The following is a 24,268-nucleotide window of genomic DNA, read 5'->3' as shown; positions in this document are numbered from 1 at the left end:
GATAAACGTATTTATACGTATCTGAAGGTCAACTAATCATGCTACACATTAGCGTTATCGAGGTAAGTATCGGGTGGCGAAGCGATGGTTCGGCGGCCAACAGTTGGCAGGCGTGGGCGCACAATCAGCCGGACTAAGAATAAGATGAATTAACTAAAGTACAGATAGCCCACGCGTTGTTTCTGTCAGCAACTTCATAATTTCGTGCAACAGTTTACACGTTTCGATACACTATGGGTGCTATAATCAGACCATTACATGCAATGAAACCGGAAGTATGCCAACCCACTCCTGAATGTAATATAGAACAAGTACAGGGCGCCTTGTGATTAAAATTAGAGTATTAAATTAATCTTAATTCATTCATATTTCCTGTTGCTCCCTCTGGAGCATAAGACATCTGTGAAACGCTTTCTCTTCAGTTCCTTATTCTTATAGACAGTCAGTAGGATTCATTGGTCGGGTGATCAGCCCTACCCCCTACACAGGCCAACACAAACAGAATAAACGCAGACTGACATGCATGCCTGCAGTGGGATTTGCACCCATGATCCCAGTGTTCGAGCGGGCAAAGACAGTTCATGGCTAAGACGGCGAGGACATTGTGACGGATAAAATATTTTAATTGCATTTTCAAAATTAAAATACCATCTTGCATAAATTCAAATTTGTATTACTTACGCAATGATAAATGTTTCGTCATATATTTTTATTACGGGTCACAAATAATTTATTAAACGATGCTGTTAGCATCGAGTAGGATTTAATGAGTGAATTTCGCAAGAATTTAGAAGCAAGCGACCATGCTCTAAACTGAAGCACTAACGAGGCATTTATCTGGTGTGCTAGAGGAAAACCGCGGAAAATCTAAATCATGACATCACGTGTCCCGGTCAATATTCGAACCGATGATCTCCCGAATACAAGACCACAGCGTCACCGCTAGAGCGAAACTGTTCACTTAGGGCGCTCGTCATAATGTGCTGAGTGCAAACGTTCTCAGTAGGAGGAGAAAGATAATCAGTGTGTTCTGATTAGTGTCGGGCACTTTCATTAGGGCACTTTTCTTTTCTTGACATGTTTCATCGACCCGGTTTCTTTAAACCACTGCGTTTCTTAAACTGGCTCAATTTTCTTCTTTGGGTGAATAAAAACCTTTTCTGTGTGATCTTTAGCTTGTGTTGCTCTGAACGATGGGTCACAGCGCTTAAGAAAAATAGGACGACGGAGGTTCCAAAAGAACAGTCTCAATACCAGCGCACGTGCAGTCAGGAAAAAGAAAATGTGTTCTCGGAACACGGGAAATTCGACCACATGGAATCACATCACCCGGTAACAAAAAATCCAAAATCATACAATAAATCAAAATGATTAGACAAAATACCGTTCGGCGTAAGTTGCAGTGCACGTGTATCGAAGTTTTTCATCCATCCTCATCATCGTCCGGTATTGAAAAGTTTTGCTGCCACCGCCACAAGATTTAGGCCACCCCCACTCCGGACTTCAATACAATCATAACTGGCTTAAGTCTGCGCAGTTTTGGTTGTCACAGAATGAAAATTCACAAAATACACATCACATGACAGCACAGAGTAGTCAACGCTCCATTACAACCGCATTGGTCATGCACATGGCTTAAAAATGTTAAAAGAAAGCTAGATAACGGCCCGTTGAAATCTGCGGTAAGCTGAAAATATTAAAACGGAACTTCTGATTGTAACAGGTTATCTGGTTCCTTGCTATAAAAATGTGAACAGAACTTGCGATAGAGCAAGTAACAGGTCGTGAATGCCCATGGGGTTGGAGACGTCGAGGATCCCACACTTTCTCTAGACAATCGGCTCACAGATGGCGGTAAGATTGTCAGTCTTATGCGCAGCCGTTCTTCATCCCCCAGGTTAAATGTCATTGGATTTTTCAACGGACCTAATCCTTCCAGCCGCACTATGGCCCTGGGATCGACCCAGCCTCTAACAGAAATGAGTACTAGGAATCTTCCTGGGAGTAAAGGGCGGTTAGCTCGTAAGGATGACGTCACCACCATCTGTGAGCTGAATGTCTAGAAAATGTGGGAGCCTCAACCTCTCACAACCCTATGGGCTTTCAAGACCTGTTACAGGGATAAATTTTTCTTTTCTGTGTGCTAATGAAATAATGACGTCACATCAGTGAAGTCCTTAACAGTACTGACAGGCAAAATTTGTGTAAACTCCACTCTATGTAGGGTTCCAGCGGAGATACACTTCCCGGGGGAATTTAAAGTCATATCAAATATAGGGTTCTGAATGTTTAACTCCTTTTTTAGGGTCCATTATGGAAATTACTGGCGGCATCGAACATAAACATACACCGAAAACGACATTATTTTGTTGTTGAACATACTGGGGAATAACAGGAGGTATACACAGACATGTCTTATGCTGAGAAGAAAGCAGTCTTCTGGGATTTGGCACCGTGTATATGTGGTGTTAACACCACATATACACGGTGCCAAATTCCAGAAGACTGCTTTCTTCATAGTCACCGCCGTGAAAGCCTCAAATCTTACATGTCTTATGCTATTCATGGATATGTGAACTCATACAGCCGTATTGCCTGGACAGATCTACCGAGTGTCCACTTGGGTCATACTGCTGGCTTCAGTTTAGAGGTCTCGACACGATTTTCTGAACTGGTGTATACACCTGCGTGCATGTTTTGAAAGGGGGGAAAAACCTTCCAGATCATCATAAACTAAGTCACATTCCATGATAAACACTGTCAAGTGCACGAGTGACTCTAGACTGGGTTTCGGATTGAATACTGGACTTACTGACCACTTTAACACACAACACGTAATTCCTAACTATAGCGTCATCGCTAATTTCTATACACTTAACAAACCGCAGTGTCTTTTTACTAGAAGTTTCCTGGTAACGGCTTCTAACAATGACTATTCCTCTGTTTGTGGGCTCAAGTCTTCTCTGAATGGCGGTTCCCTACCATTCGTTGTCCTCCTTATAACCATTCTGTACGGATCACTGTAGAAAACACCGTTTCCAACGGTACCTCCACTGTCGCCATGAGAACCTGCTTGCGATCGTTGCGTAGAAATGAACGTTGTTTCAGAGCCATTTCAGTATTCAAAGAATAGACATGATAACCCACTTATGACCTTCTATATCAGTTACATTCACGAATCTATTTTAATCTATTAGTGACCCGAAGAAACCTTCTGGGTATTGCATGCAGAGGAACTCACTACAGTGACATAGAGATATTGGGTTTTCGGACTTTATCCATCGTCCAGTGATTGAGGCTGGCTCTTTCTAAGGGACCCAACAGAATAGGTGATTTACCTCACCTGAGGATGGAAACAGATCCAGTTTCCGAAACGTCGTGTTTTTCTTAGTAATCTTAAAAACCAGGACGATGGATAAAGTCCAAAAACCCAATATCTCTATGTGTTATACACCATCGTGAGAATCCTATAGTAACTACTCACTACAGTAACTTCAACTGCGAAACTGTTTTTCTACGCAAATTACTTTGTTATAAACAGAAGGAACATAACACTTTGAGTACATTAAAAGTTAGCGATGGCTCCAACACTAGATAATATCAACTAACGTACTGCAAAATAGATGTTAGCTTGGAAAGTGATTCTTTACTTATGTTCTGATGACGGTTTGTTAGAAACTAAAGGTGTAGTGGAAATAACTAAAAAAAAAAACTTGTTTTATTATTATTATAAGCATAATAGATCACTGTAGGTCGCGGTGCAAGGGCCGAGAAAGCCCACCCCTTATACATTACATGACTGGTGTATATCAATAAACTCTGTTAAATTACACAAACAAGATGAAACTTACGAAAACGAAAGTATAAGGTCCGTTGAAATTCAAATTGATATTTTTAAAAACAAACTTCATCTGAAATACCTAGATTCAAAAGCTTGGAAACTTCTAGAAGGACCGGTACGTTTATACAAAAATACGACTCCGTTCAATAACATAATCATGTTCCTGTCTAGATGAAATGTTTTCCCAAAAGTTGCCTTATAATAAACAAACTTCGTCAAAAATACCATTTTTTTTCAATTTGCAACAGAGAGTCTCGATGTCCATTTTCTAGTTGCCACTAAACCGCAGAGATACATTTCTTTCAGTCACACCCTGGCAAACTAGAACAGTTGGTGGTAGGGTCATTTGGCCCTCAGATACAAACGAAACTCTAATAGGACATAACAGTAATTTGCTGCTGGCCCTCGCCAGCACAGTTATTCTTGGCTTCGGGCTCTGTCGGGACCCACGAACAAGTTTTTGTTCCTTGCAAGACCATCCATGTGTTTGAAAATGGGGTCTCCTCTTCGACGAGAGGCGGGGTTTGTTTTTCTGAGTAGGCGCCACATTTGCTGCACGGTAATTCAACACGACTGTATCCGCACACTGCTTTCTTCATTAATATTTTGGTTTGAAATTTTCATTTCGTAGTTTCAGATCTGGTTTACGCTTCCTTTTCACGGCAACATACAAATGTATGTCTGTGTCTGCATATCCATCTCTCCTCTTTCTTACATGGTGGCATAAATGTTAGTCAGACAGAGAGAGTTTGTTTCTACTGTAACCAGTTCTGACACCCTACTTCAATGGCTGAATCCACTGTAATCCTGTGACATTAGCAGAACCTTCAGAAGTTCGTACAAAGATCATGAAAACTTCCCCTCCTTTCATTACTCATAAATTATTTAAAAAAAAATAAAAGAAAGTCTTAAATAAACTTTATGAAATGTAGTTCAGGACCGTACCCATCTAACTAATACTACATCGTATATTTTAAGGAAAAATTCGGCCACCGGTTGATAATTTTTATATATGTAACTATCTTACTATGGTCTTTACGGGACACTTTCTAAGAAAACACTGAGGAAGTTGTTGCAGCTGTCACGCGACAGGCTTATATTTCGAAGGTATATGGCTAAAAACTCGAACTGTTACCAGTTAATTGAAATCTTTCGCTGCTTTCCCTTAGTCATGATATAAGAACTGTCTACATCATCTTCATCAAGTAAAGAAATTCAAACTACGAATCTGGTTAAGCAAATTATATATATAACACGAATATCCAAAGAAAAATTTTATCCATATATATAAATAACACTAGTTGCACTATCGGAAGTATTATTTTTGCGGAAGGACTTTGGAAGCCTGAAGCAACTTCAAGAAAATCAGTCCCAGGGAATGATCGCGGAATTTCTTGACACAAATNCTCCCCGCGACTGCATCCGTTCTGCGGTGGTATGACTCACGGCAAATTGCAGCCGCGGCGCGCACTTGATTGTACGCACTGTATAATGTGTCACGTGATTTAACCTTATGAAACTCTGTATTTTTCCCACAGAATGTATTCATGGGTTTCCTATGATTCTTAGAATAAACAGAGATTACTTCTCTGAAGAGGAAAAAACAACCGGTCTTACTGACGGGAGTGGAGTTTCTTCCTCCTAGATAGGAACTATGGCTATTACGGACGATCTTCATACATTCAAATGTCTATTAAAAACTACACCCTTAACAAGAGTGAAGCTTACACAACTAGTAACAAAGAATATTACGTTTCCGCAAAAGTTGACTAACTCTTACATTGACCACCAGGTGTCGGGCATGCTGCCGTGTCAGTACAATGGCGTCTCAGTGATAAAATATGTTATAAAATGTGAGTTTATTTCAATAGGACGCTATTACTTGTGGGAGATTCAGGATTCAGTGTTAAAAGAACAGCAGTTCCGTACCTCCACAAAATTCTTTACACTTTATTTGTTCATTTCTCAATACTAACTACAGAAATATTTCACAAAATGTAAAGTATAAGAGCAATAATTAATTCTCATGTATAGGAAAAAAAATCATGAAATGGATCATCTATATAAGAAAATATTGAATGAAATACGAAACAAGATCCCCGAGAAAGTTAATTGCTCAGGGCAAACGCACCAAAATTTGTGACATGTTTTATTGCGTGGTACGTCATTCCAAATGCGCCTCGAAACTAAGTAGGCTTAGGTGCTCCAAAGTACACTTTAACGGTTCACCACACATGTTTATAATATTGATAACTCGTACAACTAACAGTGGATAAGTTGCCATAAACAGGAACGGCATAAGCATAAACTCTAAGCTACGAGACGTTTCATTCCCCCAACTCAGAAGTAGATTAATCCCCTCAAAACTTAGAATTTTGTAACAATTAGTAACATGAAATTTCCAGTCATTGTGATGAAAACTGTTATTGGGTGCTTACATTCGTGCATAACGTGTTTAGCGTTGTGACATGACGCCTGAAAGCCGGAATAGCGGAGACAGAGTAGACGTTCATTGCTAGACAACGATTCGGTAAACAGGCTCACGTAGCAACGAATATGTAAGCAACAATGAAGGGATTAGTAAGAAATGGTGTTTTTTGTTGGGGCCACGCCGAGGCTATATAAACGAGGATCCCAGACCAGCTGGGATCAGAATTGAGGAAGTCTCTTAAGAGGGCAGTCGAATATGACTGAGAAGAGATAGCAGCGAGCTGAGTTCAAGAATTTATGTGTGCTGCAGTTACAATGAGAGTGTTATATAACCGCTACCAGGATACGACTAGTGAAAATCGAGAAGACTTAGCGTGTCCTATTGATTTGTATTGTGGAAATCATCGATAGCGATGAATTAATTGTAGTTACGAGTTCAGTGTACAAATGCAACAAATCCAACCATCCAATCCAAACCCCATCGAACAGTCACGCAACCCTATATATGACAGCATAACTCATTATAGATTATAAAGGGTTCTGACGATGGTGGATGGCACATAGAATTACTGGGTTTTGGGACTTCTTCCATCGTCCGGAATTCTAGGTAATAGAAGACACGACGTTTCGGAAACTGGATCTGTTTCCGTCTTCAGGCGAGGAAAGAAGACATCTACTCAGTTGGGCCCCTTAGAAACAGCTAATCTCAATCACTGGGTCCCGTAATTATGTGTATTACTCATTGTGTTATGAACATAAGACCAACTTAAAATAATTTTCACTTTTAAAAAGCTATAAGAAGGGCGGGTATTGGATAATGTGCTGGGCTTGAAATCGTACGATTACAGCATGCCGCTTAGTTTGTCTGCGTCATCACGCGGGTCACCGTCATACCACGAAGGGACATGTCACGAAACCTGGCACGTCTATCCTACACAAGACCGCATTACAATAATTTAACGGAGACGTATTATCTTCTCGGATATAGCGCCATGTAGTCCTAAGATTTTCACCAGACTACACGGCACTATATCCCAGATTGTAGAACTCATCATGACCACAGCTGTAAACGCATCAATTCTATACATTACAATTGAATTTATATTCATTTTGCAAGGTGGTTAAGGTCCGAAGCTGTTTTCGCTTTGCAGGGAGAGAGGCAGAGTTTCTGATAGAATAAAAATCCTTGCGTCTATTTATATTCTGAAACGTTATATGTGACAAAATGTTGTAATAAAGAGAATCACTGCGGGGGTTTGAGGCCGCGGGAACCAGTAGTGATAGTCCATTATGATGCTTAAAGTAAGAAAAACTAAAGCTATCATTGTAACAGGCCGTGAAGGCCCATAGGGTTGTGAGACGTTGAGGGTCCCACATGATCTAGACAATCGGCTCAAAGATGGCAGTTAGGTCAGCCTTACGCGCCGACCGCACTTTACTCATCAGGAAAATTATTTAATTAATTGCTGGTACTCATTTCTGTTAGAGGCTGAGTCGACCCCAGGGCCATAGTGCGGCTGGAAGGATTAGGTCAATTGAAAAAAATCCAATGACTTCATCGGGACTTGAAGCCGCGACCTTCTGGCTTGTAGCATAGTCCCTCAAAGCTTCTAAGAGAAATTATTACCAGAAATTAATTAAATAATTCTCCTGGGGAGTAAAGCGCGGCCGGCGCGTAAGGCTGACAACCTTACCGCCATCTTTTGAGCCGATTGTTTAGATAATGTGGGACCCTCAACGTCTCACAACCCTATGGGCCTTCATGGCCTGTTACGGGGATAGCTTTACTTACATTATGATGCTTAATCAAGTTTACTGTACGGCGACTCCAAATCTATGTATCCGTTTACCATACACGTCGACCTATCCGCCACTCAAGCTACAATGCTGGGGCACCACTGACTTGGAGGCTAGAAGGGGAATTATTGCTTTTCATGCCATTAGTGGTCTTGGATACTTTATATTTCCCACACCTTTTTCTCATCAGGAACACCGCCAGAAGCATAACAAGTATAATACCCAGCGCTACGAAGAGCGAAGTAAATAGAATCTTATTGCTACGCTCTTTATGAGCCGAATTATCATGTTTTTCCACTTGTAAAACAATCTTCGAAATATCACTACTCTTTTGCCAGTCAACATACTGCGGTTTATTATTTAAATTGCTATCCGTGCCTGTTACTGTGGAAGTTGATTCTCCTGTAAGAGTCATTCTTACTGTTGTTGATTCTTTTGTTCGTGATTCATGGCTAGAATTCAAATGATACGGCACGGCACTTGTATTTATGGTGTGCGTGCCTGTTACTGCGGAAGTTGATTCTTCTGTAAGTGATTCATCGCTGCAATTCAAATCCTGCACGTCATCCCATGGAACAGATCTCCATTGCATATCTGTGCACGTAATCTGAGGCTGTGGTGGGATTATACCCATTTTTTGGGACCACAGCCAAGCTTCTCGCAGCTTACAGTCACACAGAAATGGGTTACCTTCAATGCGAAGCGATTCTAGTTGTGTCATTTTATTCTTCAATACTTCGACATTAATTGTTTGTAACTGGTTATGAGACACGTCTATGACTTGCAATTTTGTCAACGTATCCACGTAGTCATCATCGTTATTGTTTGAAACGCAATCTAAAGAAGTCAAATTGTTTCCGCCTAGAAGCAGTTGGCGGAGGGCTGTTGAATTCTTGAAAAAATTAGCAGGCAAGGAACTCAGATTGCAATGACGGGCATCGAATACTTTCAAGGAAGAAGCAAGAATTATTAATCCGTTGTGAAGACGAATATGCTCGTTCCTGCTGAGGAAAAGGTGTTCAAGCTTGGGGTTATGATGAAAAGTTGTATCGTGGATGGTGACTAGGGAATTACTGCTCAGGTCAACAGATTTCAGACTCGGGTTATTTTGGAAGATACCAGGATTCAATGCCTTGAGTTTATTATTGTTAAAATCCAAATATTCGAGGTTGGGGTTATTATAAAAGGTCTGTGGACTAATATCCTGAATTTTGTTCCAACTGACAGTGACTTTCGTAAGCTGAGGATTTCCACTGAATGTAGCGGGATGAAGATATGTCATACCATTAGAACCTGCATATATTTCTGTGATTTTTGGATTCCTTCTGAAAGCGTCCCGATGTATGGTGACAATATGATTATTACTGACATCCAGCTTTACAAGCTCTGGATTATTAGCAAATATATCTTGACTCAGATTGCTTATTTTATTATTACTCACGTTTAGTTCCTTCAGGTTTGAAACACTGGATAATGCACTGGGATCTAATTCCGAAATATAGTTGAAACTTGCGTCTATAACTTCAAGGGTCGAGCTATCTACTGGAGATGTCGAGAAAATGCGACTGATTCGATTTCTACTAACATCCAGTCTCCGAAGTTTCGGATAATACCTTTGAACCAAATATGTGTCCACTTTCTTAATGTTATTGTCGCCAATATCCAATTCTCGAATATGGTTCTTGAGCGTAATAATGTCCACAGGGACAGATGCCAATCTGTTCTTTCGTAAATTCAAGATTACGAGTTCTGGGTTACCCCCAAACATACCAGGTAATATTGAGGTTATTACGTTACTTTCCAAGTGAAGCTCCGAGAGTGATGTCAGTTCCCTGAAGGTACCAGAGTCCATGCTTGCTATGTGATTACGATTTACAAACACTCTGGCCAGATGGAGGGTTCCTCTTTTGCTGAACGTTCGGTTTTCGAGTCGTGTGAGATTATTGTCAGATAAGTCGAGATCGGTGGTCCTGTTATCAAGTCCACGGGGAACATCGTGAAGAGATGCGTTAGTGCAATATGACAGCAGCCGAGGGACGCCGTCGATGTCGAAGAGCTTGCAAGTGCAGAGTCCTGCAGGACACGAGGCTTCCTCAGGGACGCAACACGAAAGGAGGCTGACGAAGACAAGAAGAGCAGCCTTCCGAAGCGCTGTCATCCTTACGGATATCCTTCTTAGTATTATCCTGATAATGGAAAATACATTATTATTATTTTATTAAGCTTAAACTTTGAGGTTTCTTTGAACCAAATCGATTCAGTCATTTTTTTTTGCTTAGTTCTGCTGATTGGGACGAGACTGAGGCCATATGGCACGTTGGCCACTAACTGACCTACTGTACCAGCCGCGAATGACAGTGGGTATGAAACACTTGCTGGAAACAGGGGAAAGAGAAGTACTGGGATGAAACCTGCCCCAGTGCCACTTCGTCCACCACAAACCCCACATATGACCTGGGATCGAACCCGGACTATTGCGGTGCTGTTAGCCTGAGCTATGGCACGGTCTTGATCAAAATAATATGGAAGTCATAAGCTGATCTGAAGATAATGTCTTCTTCCGTCTATAAGGCAACACTATCGGTATAGATTTTGATGACACTGATCCACATTTAATTCGCTAAAATGTTCGTTAAAATTTTTCAAAATTCTATATATAAATACATTCTGTGTTTATGCGCTACATGTTTCGGCCACATAGGGCCAGCTTCGGGCAACACATTTTTAAGGAATCCACTGCACTGTGCACTTTGTCAAATAGTACTCTGCAAGTATGTCATTGTTGTTATTTTTGTGTTATAGGATGTCTATTCTTTCCATCTTCTGTGTTGAGGCCGCCCTCTGCCCCATTTTCTGTGCCACTTCCTTGGTTGTGTTTATCTTGTGTTGATTTGTGTTCCTTGTCCTGAACACAAGATGAACACAACCCAGGGAACAGTACACCCGATGGGGCACAGAGCAGCCGCAATATGAAAGATAGGAAGAACAAACATCCTGTAACACCAAAATTATTAATAATAATAATAATAATAATAATAATAATGACATACTTTAAGAGTACTGTTTGGGCCGCGCCATAGCTCAAGCGGTTAGTCGCTGGCTTCCCACCGCGGCGGCCCGGGTTCGATCCCGGGTCTGGTCAAGTGGGATTTGTGGTGAACAAACTGGCGCTGGGGCACGTTTTCTCCGGGTACTTCGGTTTCCCCTGTCAATCTTCATTCCACCGATTGCTCCACAATCACCCTCACCTGGTGAGGGCTGGTACAATAGGCCAGAAGTGGCCGTTGTACAAGGGACTTAGTCCCACCCCACTAGCAATAAAAAAATAGAGAGTACTGTTTGACAAAGTGCACAGTGCAGTGGATATGTTACCTGAAGATGGTCCTGTGTGGACGAAACATGTTGTACATTAACAAAGTACATATTTTAATTACATTTTGAAACATTTTAACAAACATATTAGTGAATTAAACGTGGATTCCTACATTGATATTCTTGCATTATAAACAGAAGAAAACTACAAGTCCAATTATCATTATTATGTTTTTGTTAGAATATCCTTAACTATTAATATGGGCACATATGTTCTTGTACGTGACACTTGTTAACAGGAATGTCCATGTATTCGCTAGGAACACTCATCACTAACAAGATCACGGATCCTACCTTTCTATTTGACTATGTCGAATGGAGTGAGCTAGCATTCTGTGCGAGAGATGCACCCCTGTAGATCTCACATAACTGAAGAGGAATTTTCTCATGCAGGATTTTTTTTTATGATTCGAATTATTTCAAACGCTGCGCATAAATTGAGACTCCATTAATATATATATATAATTTTTTAAATCGTACTATTTCAAATTCGCATAAAATGTGACCGAACTTTATTGCCTTCCAGCGAATGAAGCCCAGAAAAGGTTTACTTATATTTAGGAGGGATGACAATAAACTTTTACCACACAACACGGCGTCACATTCCCAGACGATACTACGGGCGTTCTTCACAGCCATAGCCGTGACAATCCGACCCCTCGCGCAATTATGTTCCTTGTCTCTTCCTCAGTTCAGTTCCATTTACAACGCTATCGTCACGTATTTTTCTTCTTGGGAAGAAAGAACACAAAATAAAATGGCTAAAGAAGAGTAATATCTTCTGGGTTGCGACGCCGTGCAGTCAGGTTCATATACGTCTCGTAGAAAAGTACTGCCTCCATCTTAAGGACCGAATAGTAATCTAAGTATGCAACATATACTACTGATTGGTACTGAAGATGGAAACTAAATGTTCCTCCGAAATGTCAGCAAACTTCTACCGGACTACACGGAGTTAACATCCCAGAAAACAGTACCCTTCAGAGTCATACCTGTGAGAACCTCAAATCCAATAAAAGAAACTAAATTTCCGAGATATATGAGATAAGTGAGAGTCGCGACGGGCAGCTCGGGAAAACGCACCGTGCAACCTTCTTCATGCAGAATTTGCGGTTATGTATTGCTGGCATCTAAACGTCAACATCAAATTCGAATATGTGAGGAAGCGACGGCGATTTAAAAATTTTACTTTAATTTTTCAGACATTATAGCAAACTGAAGTAATATTATGGCTGAAAATTTTTCGTATTACCCTAAATGTAATAAATATCTCATGTCCAGTTCCGTCGATCTAGTTAGTTAGTTAGTTAGTTAGTTATTAGAGAGGGTGGGTTTCCCCATGCACTGACACCTGTATTGGTCCATTGTGCTTCCCTCTATGATTTCTACCAGCCTCTATATCCTATCGGTATTGGTGCTCACCATCAGTCCCGCCCAGCCAGCGAGACCGGCTCTACTGGCTGAGAAGTATCTATAATGCTTCCCCCATCTACCGGAGGACTGCTGTTGGGCGGGAAACGTCCGTAATTTTGGCTCAGTGACCTCCTTTGGAGGTATGAGGTTCTTTTACGTGCCGTAAAGCTACGACAACGGGACCCACGGCTTAAAGTCCCTCCCGGAGGACTTGTTCCCTGAATTTTTCCGCCCTTAAAAATTCGACGACCTCCGCCGGGTATTTGAACCCGCGTACTACGAGTCATGAGGTGGGAACGTTACCTCTAGACTACGGAGGCCGCTTTCCGTCGATCTAAGTTGCATCTAGACGTTTATTTCAATAGAAATACTGTGAAATCACAAGCTGAGCCATCTCTTATCGTACAGATCTGTATGAGAAATGCAACATACGTTAATCATGGAAAATGTCCCACTAGAACTTATTTCTCTATCTAAAAGAAAAATTCCTCTATCCTAATAAGAACATAAATACTGCCTGTTAAAAAACATAAAATTAACACGAAGTTCGGGGATGAACTAGTCGTCTAATTTCCATTGACAAGACACGGACCGCCAGAAAACGACGCGTCAAATAATTCTTCTATTGTTATGTGTGTATTCGTTGTCGCGGTAACGTTTTTACCCAGCTGTTGCCTAGCAACGATAACGGGATACACACACTGACATACAGACTGACGGGAAGGATTTCTGAAGTACGGCACTGAGATGGGATTAGGTGTCATGATGTACATACCATGTTTCATAAAGACTGGTTCATGCGTTCAAAAGTTGATAGCGGGGATACACAGATATGCAGACAGCATGGTGATCTCATAAGCCTACTTTCCTTATTTCTTTCAAAATAAAGAAAGTAGGCAAAAAAATTATAACCATCGTAAAAACGCAGCTAAAATGGAGACAGCGAGATCATAAAAAGAACGGACTACTTTCGGGATTCAAAATGGCTGCCCCTCTAGGCCTATCAACAGAACAGATATTTAATATCTGAAACTTGAGGTTCTCACAGAAGGAAATATAACGATTAGGCCCTATTCTATTACGATGTGACGCCCTGTAGTCTGGTAGAAAGTTACTAACGTTTCGGAGGAACTGGCTGCCTCCATCTTCAGAGTAGCCTATAGATGGATGCAACATGTTCTTTCACAACGTTTGTNCGGGTCGTCCGCCCGTCTTCCTTCAGTTTCAAGTTCGCCGCTTACAGCTCACTTGCAAGTAGAATTTGCTGCAGTGTGTGTGACATTTCAGTTATACAGACACCAATCATTCGTTTTTGTTGAACGTGAAGACACTTTTTATAGTAAGTTAAGTTAAAGAGTTCTGAATTACAGTTTTTGTTATAAAAATAACCACTCGAAAAATGCTGGAGTTCTGGTTCACCGATAAAACTTGGAACTGTTGAAATTTAAAAGATTTTCTTTTTTGTTAATTCATGTACAGTATAGAATTAAAAATGATAAATTTCCATAGAGGATGCAAAATATCAGACTGTTAAGGATGTTTACATATTAAGTATTGTTAATAAGCGTCCATGGTATGTATATTGGCCGTCTTGTAGTGCACTCAATTTCACTTGTCACTTCACTACATGTTTCGGCATCTCCGTGCCATCTTCAGGTGTGTTATTTACGTCAAACTATTACATTGCTCGCCATCATGTGTCGTTTATAAAATGATCTAAACATTATAGTTAGTGAAGAGTGTGCATAACCGAAGTGAACGGAGAAGTTCACGGAGGTAGGCCTAGGCCCACTGGGTCTGTTGAGCCACGGAAAAAAAAGAGAGTGTGCATTTTAGATAATTTTATAAACGACACATGATGGCGAGCAATGTAATAGTTTGACGTAAATAACACACCTGAAGATGGCACGGAGATGCCGAAACATGTAGTGAAGTGACAAGTGAAATTGAGTGCACTACAAGACGGCCAATATACATACCATGGACGCTTATTAACAATACTTAATATGTAAACATCCTTAACAGTCTGATATTTTGCATCCTCTATGGAAATTTATCATTTTTAATTCTATACTGTACATGAATTAACAAAAAAGAAAATCTTTTAAATTTCAACAGTTCCAAGTTTTATCGGTGAACCAGAACTCCAGCATTTTTCGAGTGGTTATTTTTATAACAAAAACTGTAATTCAGAACTCTTTAACTTAACTTACTATAAAAAGTGTCTTCACGTTCAACAAAAACGAATGATTGGTGTCTGTATAACTGAAATGTCACACACACTGCAGCAAATTCTACTTGCAAGTGAGCTGTAAGCGGCGAACTTGAAACTGAAGGAAGACGGGCGGACGACCCGTGTTGCTATCAATACGACAATTAGTCGCAGTGCCACGTCGTCGAGTTGCCGTGAAGGTTATCTGCCACGACCATTATCTAACGACGAAACATGAAAAGTTATTTTCTGCCTTCAGTGAGTCTAACGTTATTACAATGCACCTTATTTCTTGACGGGATTAGGCAAGACGTTTTCTGTAACACGCGATCCAAAAGTTTACTGCTGTGTTCTTAAAACCCGGTCACTGGACCGTACCGTGAGCCAGTTCAGTCCATATACGAGATCTGAACTTTTAACGGCTGTGAAAAGCTCCACTGTGTTCTTCTGGATTTATACTACCACAGTCAATAAGTTCGTGGAATGGCCGCAAAGCGTTGTACGGGAATTTAGTGCCAATATGTTTCAGCAATGTTTTCGACAGCTATATCTTGCAAACTTGCATAGCGGTCAACGGCAACTATTTTGAGGGCCCGTGTGGATCTGCGTAAGTGTATGTGAATACCTTGTAATATGATGCGATAAAACCACATTCCACGAACTTAATGACTCTACCACGTATACGAGTATTGTGTAACATAGCTTCCTAACTTGTACTCTTCGCCAAGTGTAATTAGAATGATAAAGTCGGGAGAATGAGATGGGCAGGGCATGTAGAACGAATAAGGGAGAAGAGGAATGTATGTAGGATTTTAGTGGAAAAGCCGGAAGGAAATAGACCAGTATGAAGACCAAGAAGTAGGTGGGTGGGTAATATTGCAATAACTCTTACAGGGATAGGATGGGATGGGATGGTATGGACTGGATCGATCTGGCCGGAAGGTCGTGGGTTCGAGTCCAGATGAGATAGATTTTCTTTCAATATACATAATCTCTCCAGCCGCGCTATGGCGCTGGGGCCGACTAAACGTCTAACAGAAATGACTACCAAGGATCTTCCTTGGGGGTTAAAGGTCGGCCGGTGCGTAAGGCTGACAACTTTACCGCCATCTGTGAGCCGACTGTGTACAAGGTGTGGGAGCCTCGACGTCTCACAACCCTATGGACCTTCAAGGCCTATCAAAGGGATAGCTTTACCTTTTTTACTTTTGTTCGACAGAAAGAGGTTGTCTTGATCTCTGGACCAGGGATCGAAACTGGCTTCTAACGCACTCAATCGAGCACAATGCCTCCCTCCCAAACACCTGACGACAAACTGAACGGTGCTTATATCAAGTGTCCTAATCAGCTGGGCCGGTTGGAGAACGCTAATCTCAATCACGAGATCAATAGGTCAGAGATGAATTTTGGTTACAGCATCCAGGAGATCTAAACGAACATGTGAAAGTCAGGGGTAACCGATATTGTGACACGTCAGCGCATTGCCAGGCAACGGCTCGTAAACACCAAGGAATACGCGCACACAACAGTAGGACGAATGTTTATAGCTCGTTCCTAGGAAACAGTCAGCGCGCCAATGGACTGTCGAGATAGCTATCATGAGACTTGTTTTCTGTGTGGTCTGCGCCACGCAACAGTAAAACTGTGTTTTCTGTGCGTGGTCCGTGCCGAGAGGATATGAGAGATTACGGGAATAGAAATTGATTGGACTTGAGTTCCGAAGATCCAAGGGAACATCAGTGTGGCCAGAAGAAAAATTAAAAGACTTAATGTGTGTCGTTACATGTGCTAAAGTTACAGTAATGTTGAGAGTGTAAGAACTAATTGTAGTTACGACTAATGAGGATCTAATAAACCGATTCACCAATTCAAACCAGCGTCTTAGCCACACTGAAACATGTGACAATATTATACAATAAAACATCTTAGTATTAAAATATTTTACTTTAAGGAAACTTAAAAATATTTAATTTGAAGATAATTTACTCTATAAGTGTGCATCAGCAAAAGGGCGTACAACATAACCGACATGGCAGTAGTGTTGGTTCGATATTCTGTTCCATATATGAAGGATCACATACCGGCTTGAAAATCGCCTGTCATAACTAAGGATTTTCGTGTTCCAATTAGTTTTTCCAGGTAAACGTTGAAATTGGGTTCTAAAACCGGTCACGACCACTTCCTCCATATCCTATTTATTAATTCACAAACGTCCTACCCCTCGTTTCTACACAACCTCCACAAATTTTCATGTTCCTGCATAGCAGAGAAGAAAAGATGAGAAGGATTCCGTGATGAAGGACAGCTCGGATTCCTCGAACTCAATCTGGCCTTACTTTATTCATGAACACAATTTTGAACCATGTTACTTATAAATATGTGAACTTTCCAACACTTTCAAAGAATCTCTTAACTTCCTTATGTTATGATAATGTCCTGCATTTTGGTTAAAAGAAATGAACACATACTGCAGATCGATTTAGTTTCTTCTGTGCTAATTTCTAGGCTAGCCTCCTTACTAGCATATGATATAAATCCTCTGGTTTCTCCTTTGTGTTCATGTCTTCGCCCAACAAATTAACAGATGTTGTGTCATGTTCAATTTCTGTAATTCTGGTTGCTAATTTGGTGTAAATAAAAAGAAATGTTCAATTTCAAACACATTCGGTTTTCTTGGATCTTCTCAATGGCACATTACGTGTATAAAGCAAAGATGAAAAGCAATGGGGTTAGAGAATCTCCTTGCTTCAGGGCATTCTGAAGTCAACATGTCACCTGAATTTCTACCCATATAGACGTTAATTCCATGGAGATGAGCCCTACTTGAGAAGCCGCCAGTTGTGCAGTTACTCAAGAATTTCCCTATATTTTATGGAACCCCAAAGTTTCTTTACCGTGTTTACAAAAGCCTATCCCGAGCCAGATCAATCCAGTCCGCACCATCTATTATTTTTATTATTTATATACATTATAATTTATATATTTAAGCTTATATAATTACTCGTTGTGAATGTAGTTTCTGTTCGAAACTGCGCAACAAAACGACGGTCCACGCGTAAAGCATGTGGCACATTCTAATGTTCCGTACTTTCGAGCCTACATTTATCACTTTACTGATAAGCGGTTAAAACAAGTTTATTTAAAAGTCCGGAGACAGCGAAACTTGTATTATCATTCTCATTGTCACAAAGTTTGTACCATTCCGAGCAATGGTGGTCACTCAGACTTTTCCACTTGTACAAAGCGTTGTAAGACCTGGCACATAGGAAGTTTCCTCCGATGTCCGACAAAACGTGTCTGGACTGCCATTCAAAACACAAAGGGCAGAATTACAATGATATGCTTATCTATGTCCTTCAAATTCAGTTCAAAAAATAAAATTCAGCTGATGTGAAGCGTGTAGAACCGTTGCTGTTAACGACCGTAACGGATATACCAGGGTCGTTTATGAGCAACGGCTCGCTAAACAAGTTCCCGCATTAACAGGCACGAAGGCAACAACACAAGAGCTGTGTTTTCTATGTGTCCGTGCCAAAAAGTTATAAGCAAAGGACAGTGTTAGGGCTTAGTGAGTTCGGTACGTGAGTCTATGAAGAGGACTTGAGCGCGCGACATTAAGAATCTCCACTGTTAGAAACCGTTACCAGGGAACGGCTAGTGAAGACAAAGCAGGCTGGAAAAGGCTCAGCGGGTGCTGTGGTAATTTCTGAATAGTTGAGTGGCGCTGTAATTACTTGTACTTACAGAACTGTGTGTATAAGTGGTCAACAAATCCATTCTTCAATTCAAACCACGTCTATAGTTACACTCTAAATTGTATTACATATTTCGACTTACAGTATTTCGTGAAAACTATGATTCTTTATTACTACGAATAGCAATATTTCAAACAGAATTAACCATACATATGAAATCTCCCACATTTTCATTAATTTTCTCATAGGTAAGGATCCTCCAAGAGCCAACATTCCATCCTCCTACGCTCCAGTTTATTTAGTTCTTCGTTCCCCTCCTTCCCGCTTCTTCAGTCCCCTCCTCCTCCCTTACTCTGACCTCTGAACTAGCCACTGCAGTTTCTCTCACTGACCGCCTTTAAAAAAGGTCCGCTGAAGAACCGATTTCTCTACCCTGAATCTTCTTAATTTCCGTCGGCCGCAATTGGTTCTTTCAGAAGCACAATCCTTCCACACCGTTCCGCCCTTGGAAACCGACCTGACTACGCGCCAATATCTTAACATGTTCTTCTTACTCCTACTCATTCGCTCAGGCCTTCGCCCAAGCCTTCACCTCCCTGTCTGTAGCTTGTTTCCACGCTCGTGTTCATCTCCTTTCCAGAAGATCGAGGAAGCAGATTCCTCCGAAACTACTAGACTACGTGACGTCACAACCCATAGAACAGCAATCTTCATAGTCATCGTCATGGGAACCTCAAACCCCACATTCATATTAACGTTTTAACAAAAGAATGCACACAACCTACAATATGTATCTACAGAAGGCCCGGGGAGGAAAATGTCAACATTTTGGGAGGCCACAGTATGGGTCCTTCTAAGCAAAAAGTGTATATGTACATGTGTCCTATTCCGAACGGTTTCCGAGATGGAGCTATTTCACTGTACAGACGAGCAACACGCCGTGTCCTCAGGCGTGTTGGCGTGTTGCCAAGTGCACTGAAGCTAACGGTGGAATTTTCGAAAATGTATTATACTAGGTAAACTGTAGCAACTTTGTCACTTGAACAATAAATACTGGTATTAGAAACAGTACGTAATATCTCTCTGTTATCAACAATTTTGGAACTGTGCAGTGAAAATTTTCTATCTTGGAAACCGTTCGGAATAGTACATATGGACATAGAGACTACTTTTGCTTAGAATCACCAATACTATGACCTCCCAGAATATTAGCCTACCTTCCTGGGACATCCTGTATACGGCTGTCAGACGTCTGAAGCTACCTCCGATCAAGATATGAGATGGATCGTCTAAATCCAGGAACAAAACTCAGTGGCCTTTAGTCCGCAAGCGAACTACACCGACCGATCGACCGCCGTTTGTTAGTGCCAACTTTTGCCGGAAAAGGGTGTCTCGTGGTCAGCGCAACGGATTGCCACGGCAGTGATTCTCAGTTTTCTAGACCGGAGCCGCTACTTTTCCATTCAAGTAGCTCCTCAAATATCCTCACGAGGCTGAGTGGACCCCGTTCCAGAGCCAGTACTTCTCAGAAAATCTGGTAGAGCTGGATCCTCGAACCCGGGACCTCTGGATCAGTAGCCATGAACTCTGACCGCTAGACCACAGAGGTGGTTAATGCAAAAACACTATTTGGAAATAATTAAAAACATATATATCTGATAAATAATATTTGGATATGAAGATAGATTAACTTTTAACTGAAACTCTTGAGAATATATGAAAAGCGAGCTACATCTGGTACTGTTCTCCATAAATATAACTATTCCTCTTGAGACAAGAAGGCGCAGGCTTGAATGTTTCAGCAATACCAAATTAGGGTCTGCAGTGTGTGCACTGTTCCTTTCCAGCCATGAATTCCTGAAAAAGTTCCCTGTAAGACGAAGAGAAACAGTCTTACACAAGGAAATCCGACGAGGCATAGACTGTATGAAACAGCGTCCCGTTTTCTTTGTTGTGAAAAGTGTCTCCTACAAACAGTTCTAAAGGACGTGAAAACAGAACCCAAAACGCCTGTCACACCGACTACCTCCCTTACCCCCGAAACAACCCCTCTCTTCATCCCTTTACAACAACCGCCCAGCCATATACAAGATGGCGGTACACTCGTGTTGGAGCGTCACGGATATAAAATGAGGAGTCGTCTACTTTAAGTCATTGCCCTGGAATTCACCAGGAGGTACTGAGGAAATCAACGGACGTCTTAGTCATGTTTACTAGTCTCTTCACCGAGATTCAAAGGCGGACCTAAAGGATGAAATTCATACACGTTACAGTGGAAACAGAACCTTCTGGGTAAGTGAAATGTTTGGGGGGAAGAAATCCGTTAAAGAGATTTTGGTACATAAGCGTGTTTGTTCAGAGAGAACGCATTGAAAGGCCGTCGCTTGTGCTTAAAACATTTGTGTGGGCGTAGGCATTAACTAATGGAGATGCAAATTTCATCTGAGAGCAGGTTACGTGGCAGAGTGACCTGACCCAGTGCATCCTGGTAACTCTAGCTGACCCAGTCCGGTCCAGCAAGCGGAAGGAAAGAAATGGAACGGAGACGAACACAACAGTCACGCCGTGCTCATTGAACTATTGGCGATACAATCGCAGTGGTCAGTCGAAACAAAGCCTGTCGTCTGTACTCGGAAAGCTCCATGTCCCACATTTATGGACTGCCAAACAGGCCCCGTCTTGTGGCTTTGCATACCGAATGTGTCATGGTCGAGTAGGCACAGGATCACGTCCGACCAAGGCACTCCCCCTGTGTATTTCATTAGCCTAATTTGCATTGCAAGCGAAACAACGGAAAATGTGATCGCTTTTAAATGAACAGGAGCACAGGCTTTTCAGTTAGGCAGACACTCCAAATTAATGCAAACATCCGGGGCAACGATTGACGCATAATTTCCTTGGGGTGGTGTGAGACAGAGTCCATTCTGTATGTCGGCCACTAACTGGCCTATTGTACCATCCCCGGACGATAATGATGAATGTGGGAGCATTTAGTGGAATGAGAATACGAAGAGGAAACCGAAGTACTCGGATAAACTTGCCCCAATGACACTTTGTCCACCATAAATCCCACATAATCTGACCTAGGCTCGAACCCAGGCCGCCTAGGTCGGAAGCAGGCGACTAACAGCCTGACAAAGGGATGGCCGCCTCATAAAGTAACTAACTAGCTAATTTATATTTGGCGAAGTTATGCAAATCCTCATTATGCAGTTTTCTCCGACATCCTATTCTTTCATCCCTCTTTGGTCTATACATTCTCCTCAGCACCCTGTTCTTAAATATATTCACTCTAAAACGGCCGTGGGCACTCGTTGCGCTGACCACGCGACACCCTCTACCCGCTAAAGTTGGCACTAACTTCGCCGACAAGCGGTAGTCGCTCGGTCGGTATAGTTCGCTTGTGGACTAAAGCCACGGAATTTGTTTTATATTTTAAATAAGGAAATTGTTACAGCGTAGGCTCTTGAATTCGTTCTTACGTGTATCGCTGTTGGGGACGGTAGTTATGACGTCTTCCGCCACTGAAAATAGTATTTCAAATGAAGCAATCTGGAGCTAAGCTGACGGCGCCTACCCGCGTCTACCCCAATTTCAGCCCTGAACATTAGGATATTTCGAAATTGACTGTTTCTGTTGATATTCGGTGAGTGTTTGTGGCTATGTTTAATTGATTACACAAATATTAGAATTCTAGACACTGTACACTACCTAAAATATATCTGATATGAAAGACGTTTGGGGAGATGGCTGTATTCCCATCGTTTGGCAGCTGGTTGTTATCACACTGCCAGATTTTATATTGGTTTTATTTTATTATTAATTGCGACAGTTAGGGTCGATCTCGGGACCTCCTAAAAACTAGGAAGACATCCTGACCGATTTACGTCGTATTAGTCAGCGTACTAGTATAGTACAAATGGTAACAGAGCATCATAATGGTCCTTCATTTCATTGCAAAAATCACAGACATATTTCCTTAACTTGACCTTGAAATACAAAATAAACACAGGCATACAATTTATGACTTCACGCAACAATCATCATTTCGATATCGTTTCCAGATACTCGACTATGTTGCCTTGTCAATTTTCTAATTTTCCGCTGCATTAATATTCAGCCGCGTATTATTCTGAATTGTCTCAAACACAGCATATGAACGGAAGCTTCGAAATAAACAATTCTCAACTCTAGTTACATTTTCCGGACACCCTTCCATCAATCCGTTTTTCGTACAGACCCGTTGCTAAGCAGTGACTGTAAACAGCGACTTTTGCTAGGTAACGCCAGCAACAATAGAACAACGGTGTTTTCTGTGATCCACACTGAGGCCGTGGCTGGGTAACGGCTCAGTAAACATGTCCCCGCGGCAACGGACAAGAATACAACAACAGAACAAGGATATTTTCTATTTGGTCCGTGCAGAGATGGTATAACGAGGGCAGCTGGAGCAATGAGTTCAGTTTTGGAATGTTAGCCAGCGGACAACTGCGTGAGCACAGAAGGTGAATAATTTCCATTGCTAAGATCCGTTACCAAGAAACGACTAGTGAATGCAGACTGAAAAAAAACAACTTAGCGTGCGCTCTAGTGATTTGTAAAATGTGTAGATCGGCGATAGCGTTGCAAGTCCTTGTAGTTCCAAGTAGTGTGTATCAGTGGTCAATAAGTCCAGTCACCAGTCCAAACCCCGTCTACAGTCACATCCCTAAATCACGATTTCACAGAACATGCACGATATGAACAATGGAAACCGGCTTTTGGAAAAGGTCGATACTGCAATACCGACTAAAGCACAGATACTTCTCACTGAAGCCAGGCGGTTCTAGCCGCGGCTACTAACAATGAGTTCTATCCGGGGACTGAAAAAATGACACAACTGCAGGCGTCAGAATTTTATTGACGATACTAACGTGACGAAGGAAACAAAAATAGGTAGAACCCCGTAAGACGGAACAGATTTCGATATAATATTTGGGACTTAAAAAACATGGAAAATAATAAGGTCTAAGATAACAGTCAACGAGGATTCTGATGAAGGCAAAAAACCGTAACGCAGGCGCAAAGATTGTCTCCGGTACTGCTGCGGCATCCATTGTGCTGGTTCTGAATTAATGGACCGGTGAGATGGGAAAATGCAAGGAACAATGGCATTAGACCCAGTGACCCTCAAATATAAGAACTATCAGTCGGTATACATTGGCATTTCTTAATAGAATAAAAAACATTGTTTTTCCTGACAGAGGTTGTCAAATCTGCCACTTCATAGATTACAATCATTTCTGTCTTCACATCTGAGTTTAGCACTGCTGTGAGGGTCCTACATTTTCTGAACAATCGGCTCACAGATGGCGAGGAGCTTGTCAGCCTTAAGGGCCGGCCGACCTTTACCGTCAGGAAGATTCCTGGTACTCAGTCGAACCCAGGGCCATAGTGCGACTGGAACGATTAGGTCAATTGAAAAATTCAGTGATCTCATCCGGGATCGAACCCGCGAAATTCCAGCTT

General features: G+C 41.5%; 2 protein-coding genes across 4 annotated transcripts in view; both read right to left on the bottom strand.

The window, feature by feature from the left end:
* The window catches only part of LOC117282029 (elongation factor-like GTPase 1), a 442,127-nt gene that overhangs the window by 216,172 nt on the left and 201,687 nt on the right, over nt 1-24,268 (bottom strand). The gene's annotated exons all lie outside the window — the stretch shown is intronic.
* Nucleotides 7,989-15,204, bottom strand: LOC111874995 (leucine-rich repeat-containing protein 15). Its single transcript, XM_023870989.2, has 2 exons — nt 15,067-15,204; nt 7,989-10,254 (listed from the first exon to the last, which is right to left on the bottom strand). The coding sequence occupies exon 2, from the start codon at nt 10,224-10,226 to the stop codon at nt 8,151-8,153; it is 2,076 nt and encodes a 691-aa protein (XP_023726757.1). The 5' UTR covers nt 10,227-10,254; nt 15,067-15,204; the 3' UTR covers nt 7,989-8,150.

The sequence above is a fragment of the Cryptotermes secundus genome, unplaced genomic scaffold (genome assembly GCF_002891405.2).
Source record: "Cryptotermes secundus unplaced genomic scaffold, Csec_1.0 scaffold321, whole genome shotgun sequence".
Classification (NCBI taxonomy): domain Eukaryota; kingdom Metazoa; phylum Arthropoda; class Insecta; order Blattodea; family Kalotermitidae; genus Cryptotermes; species Cryptotermes secundus.
This window is presented reverse-complemented; position numbering and strand designations above follow the sequence as displayed.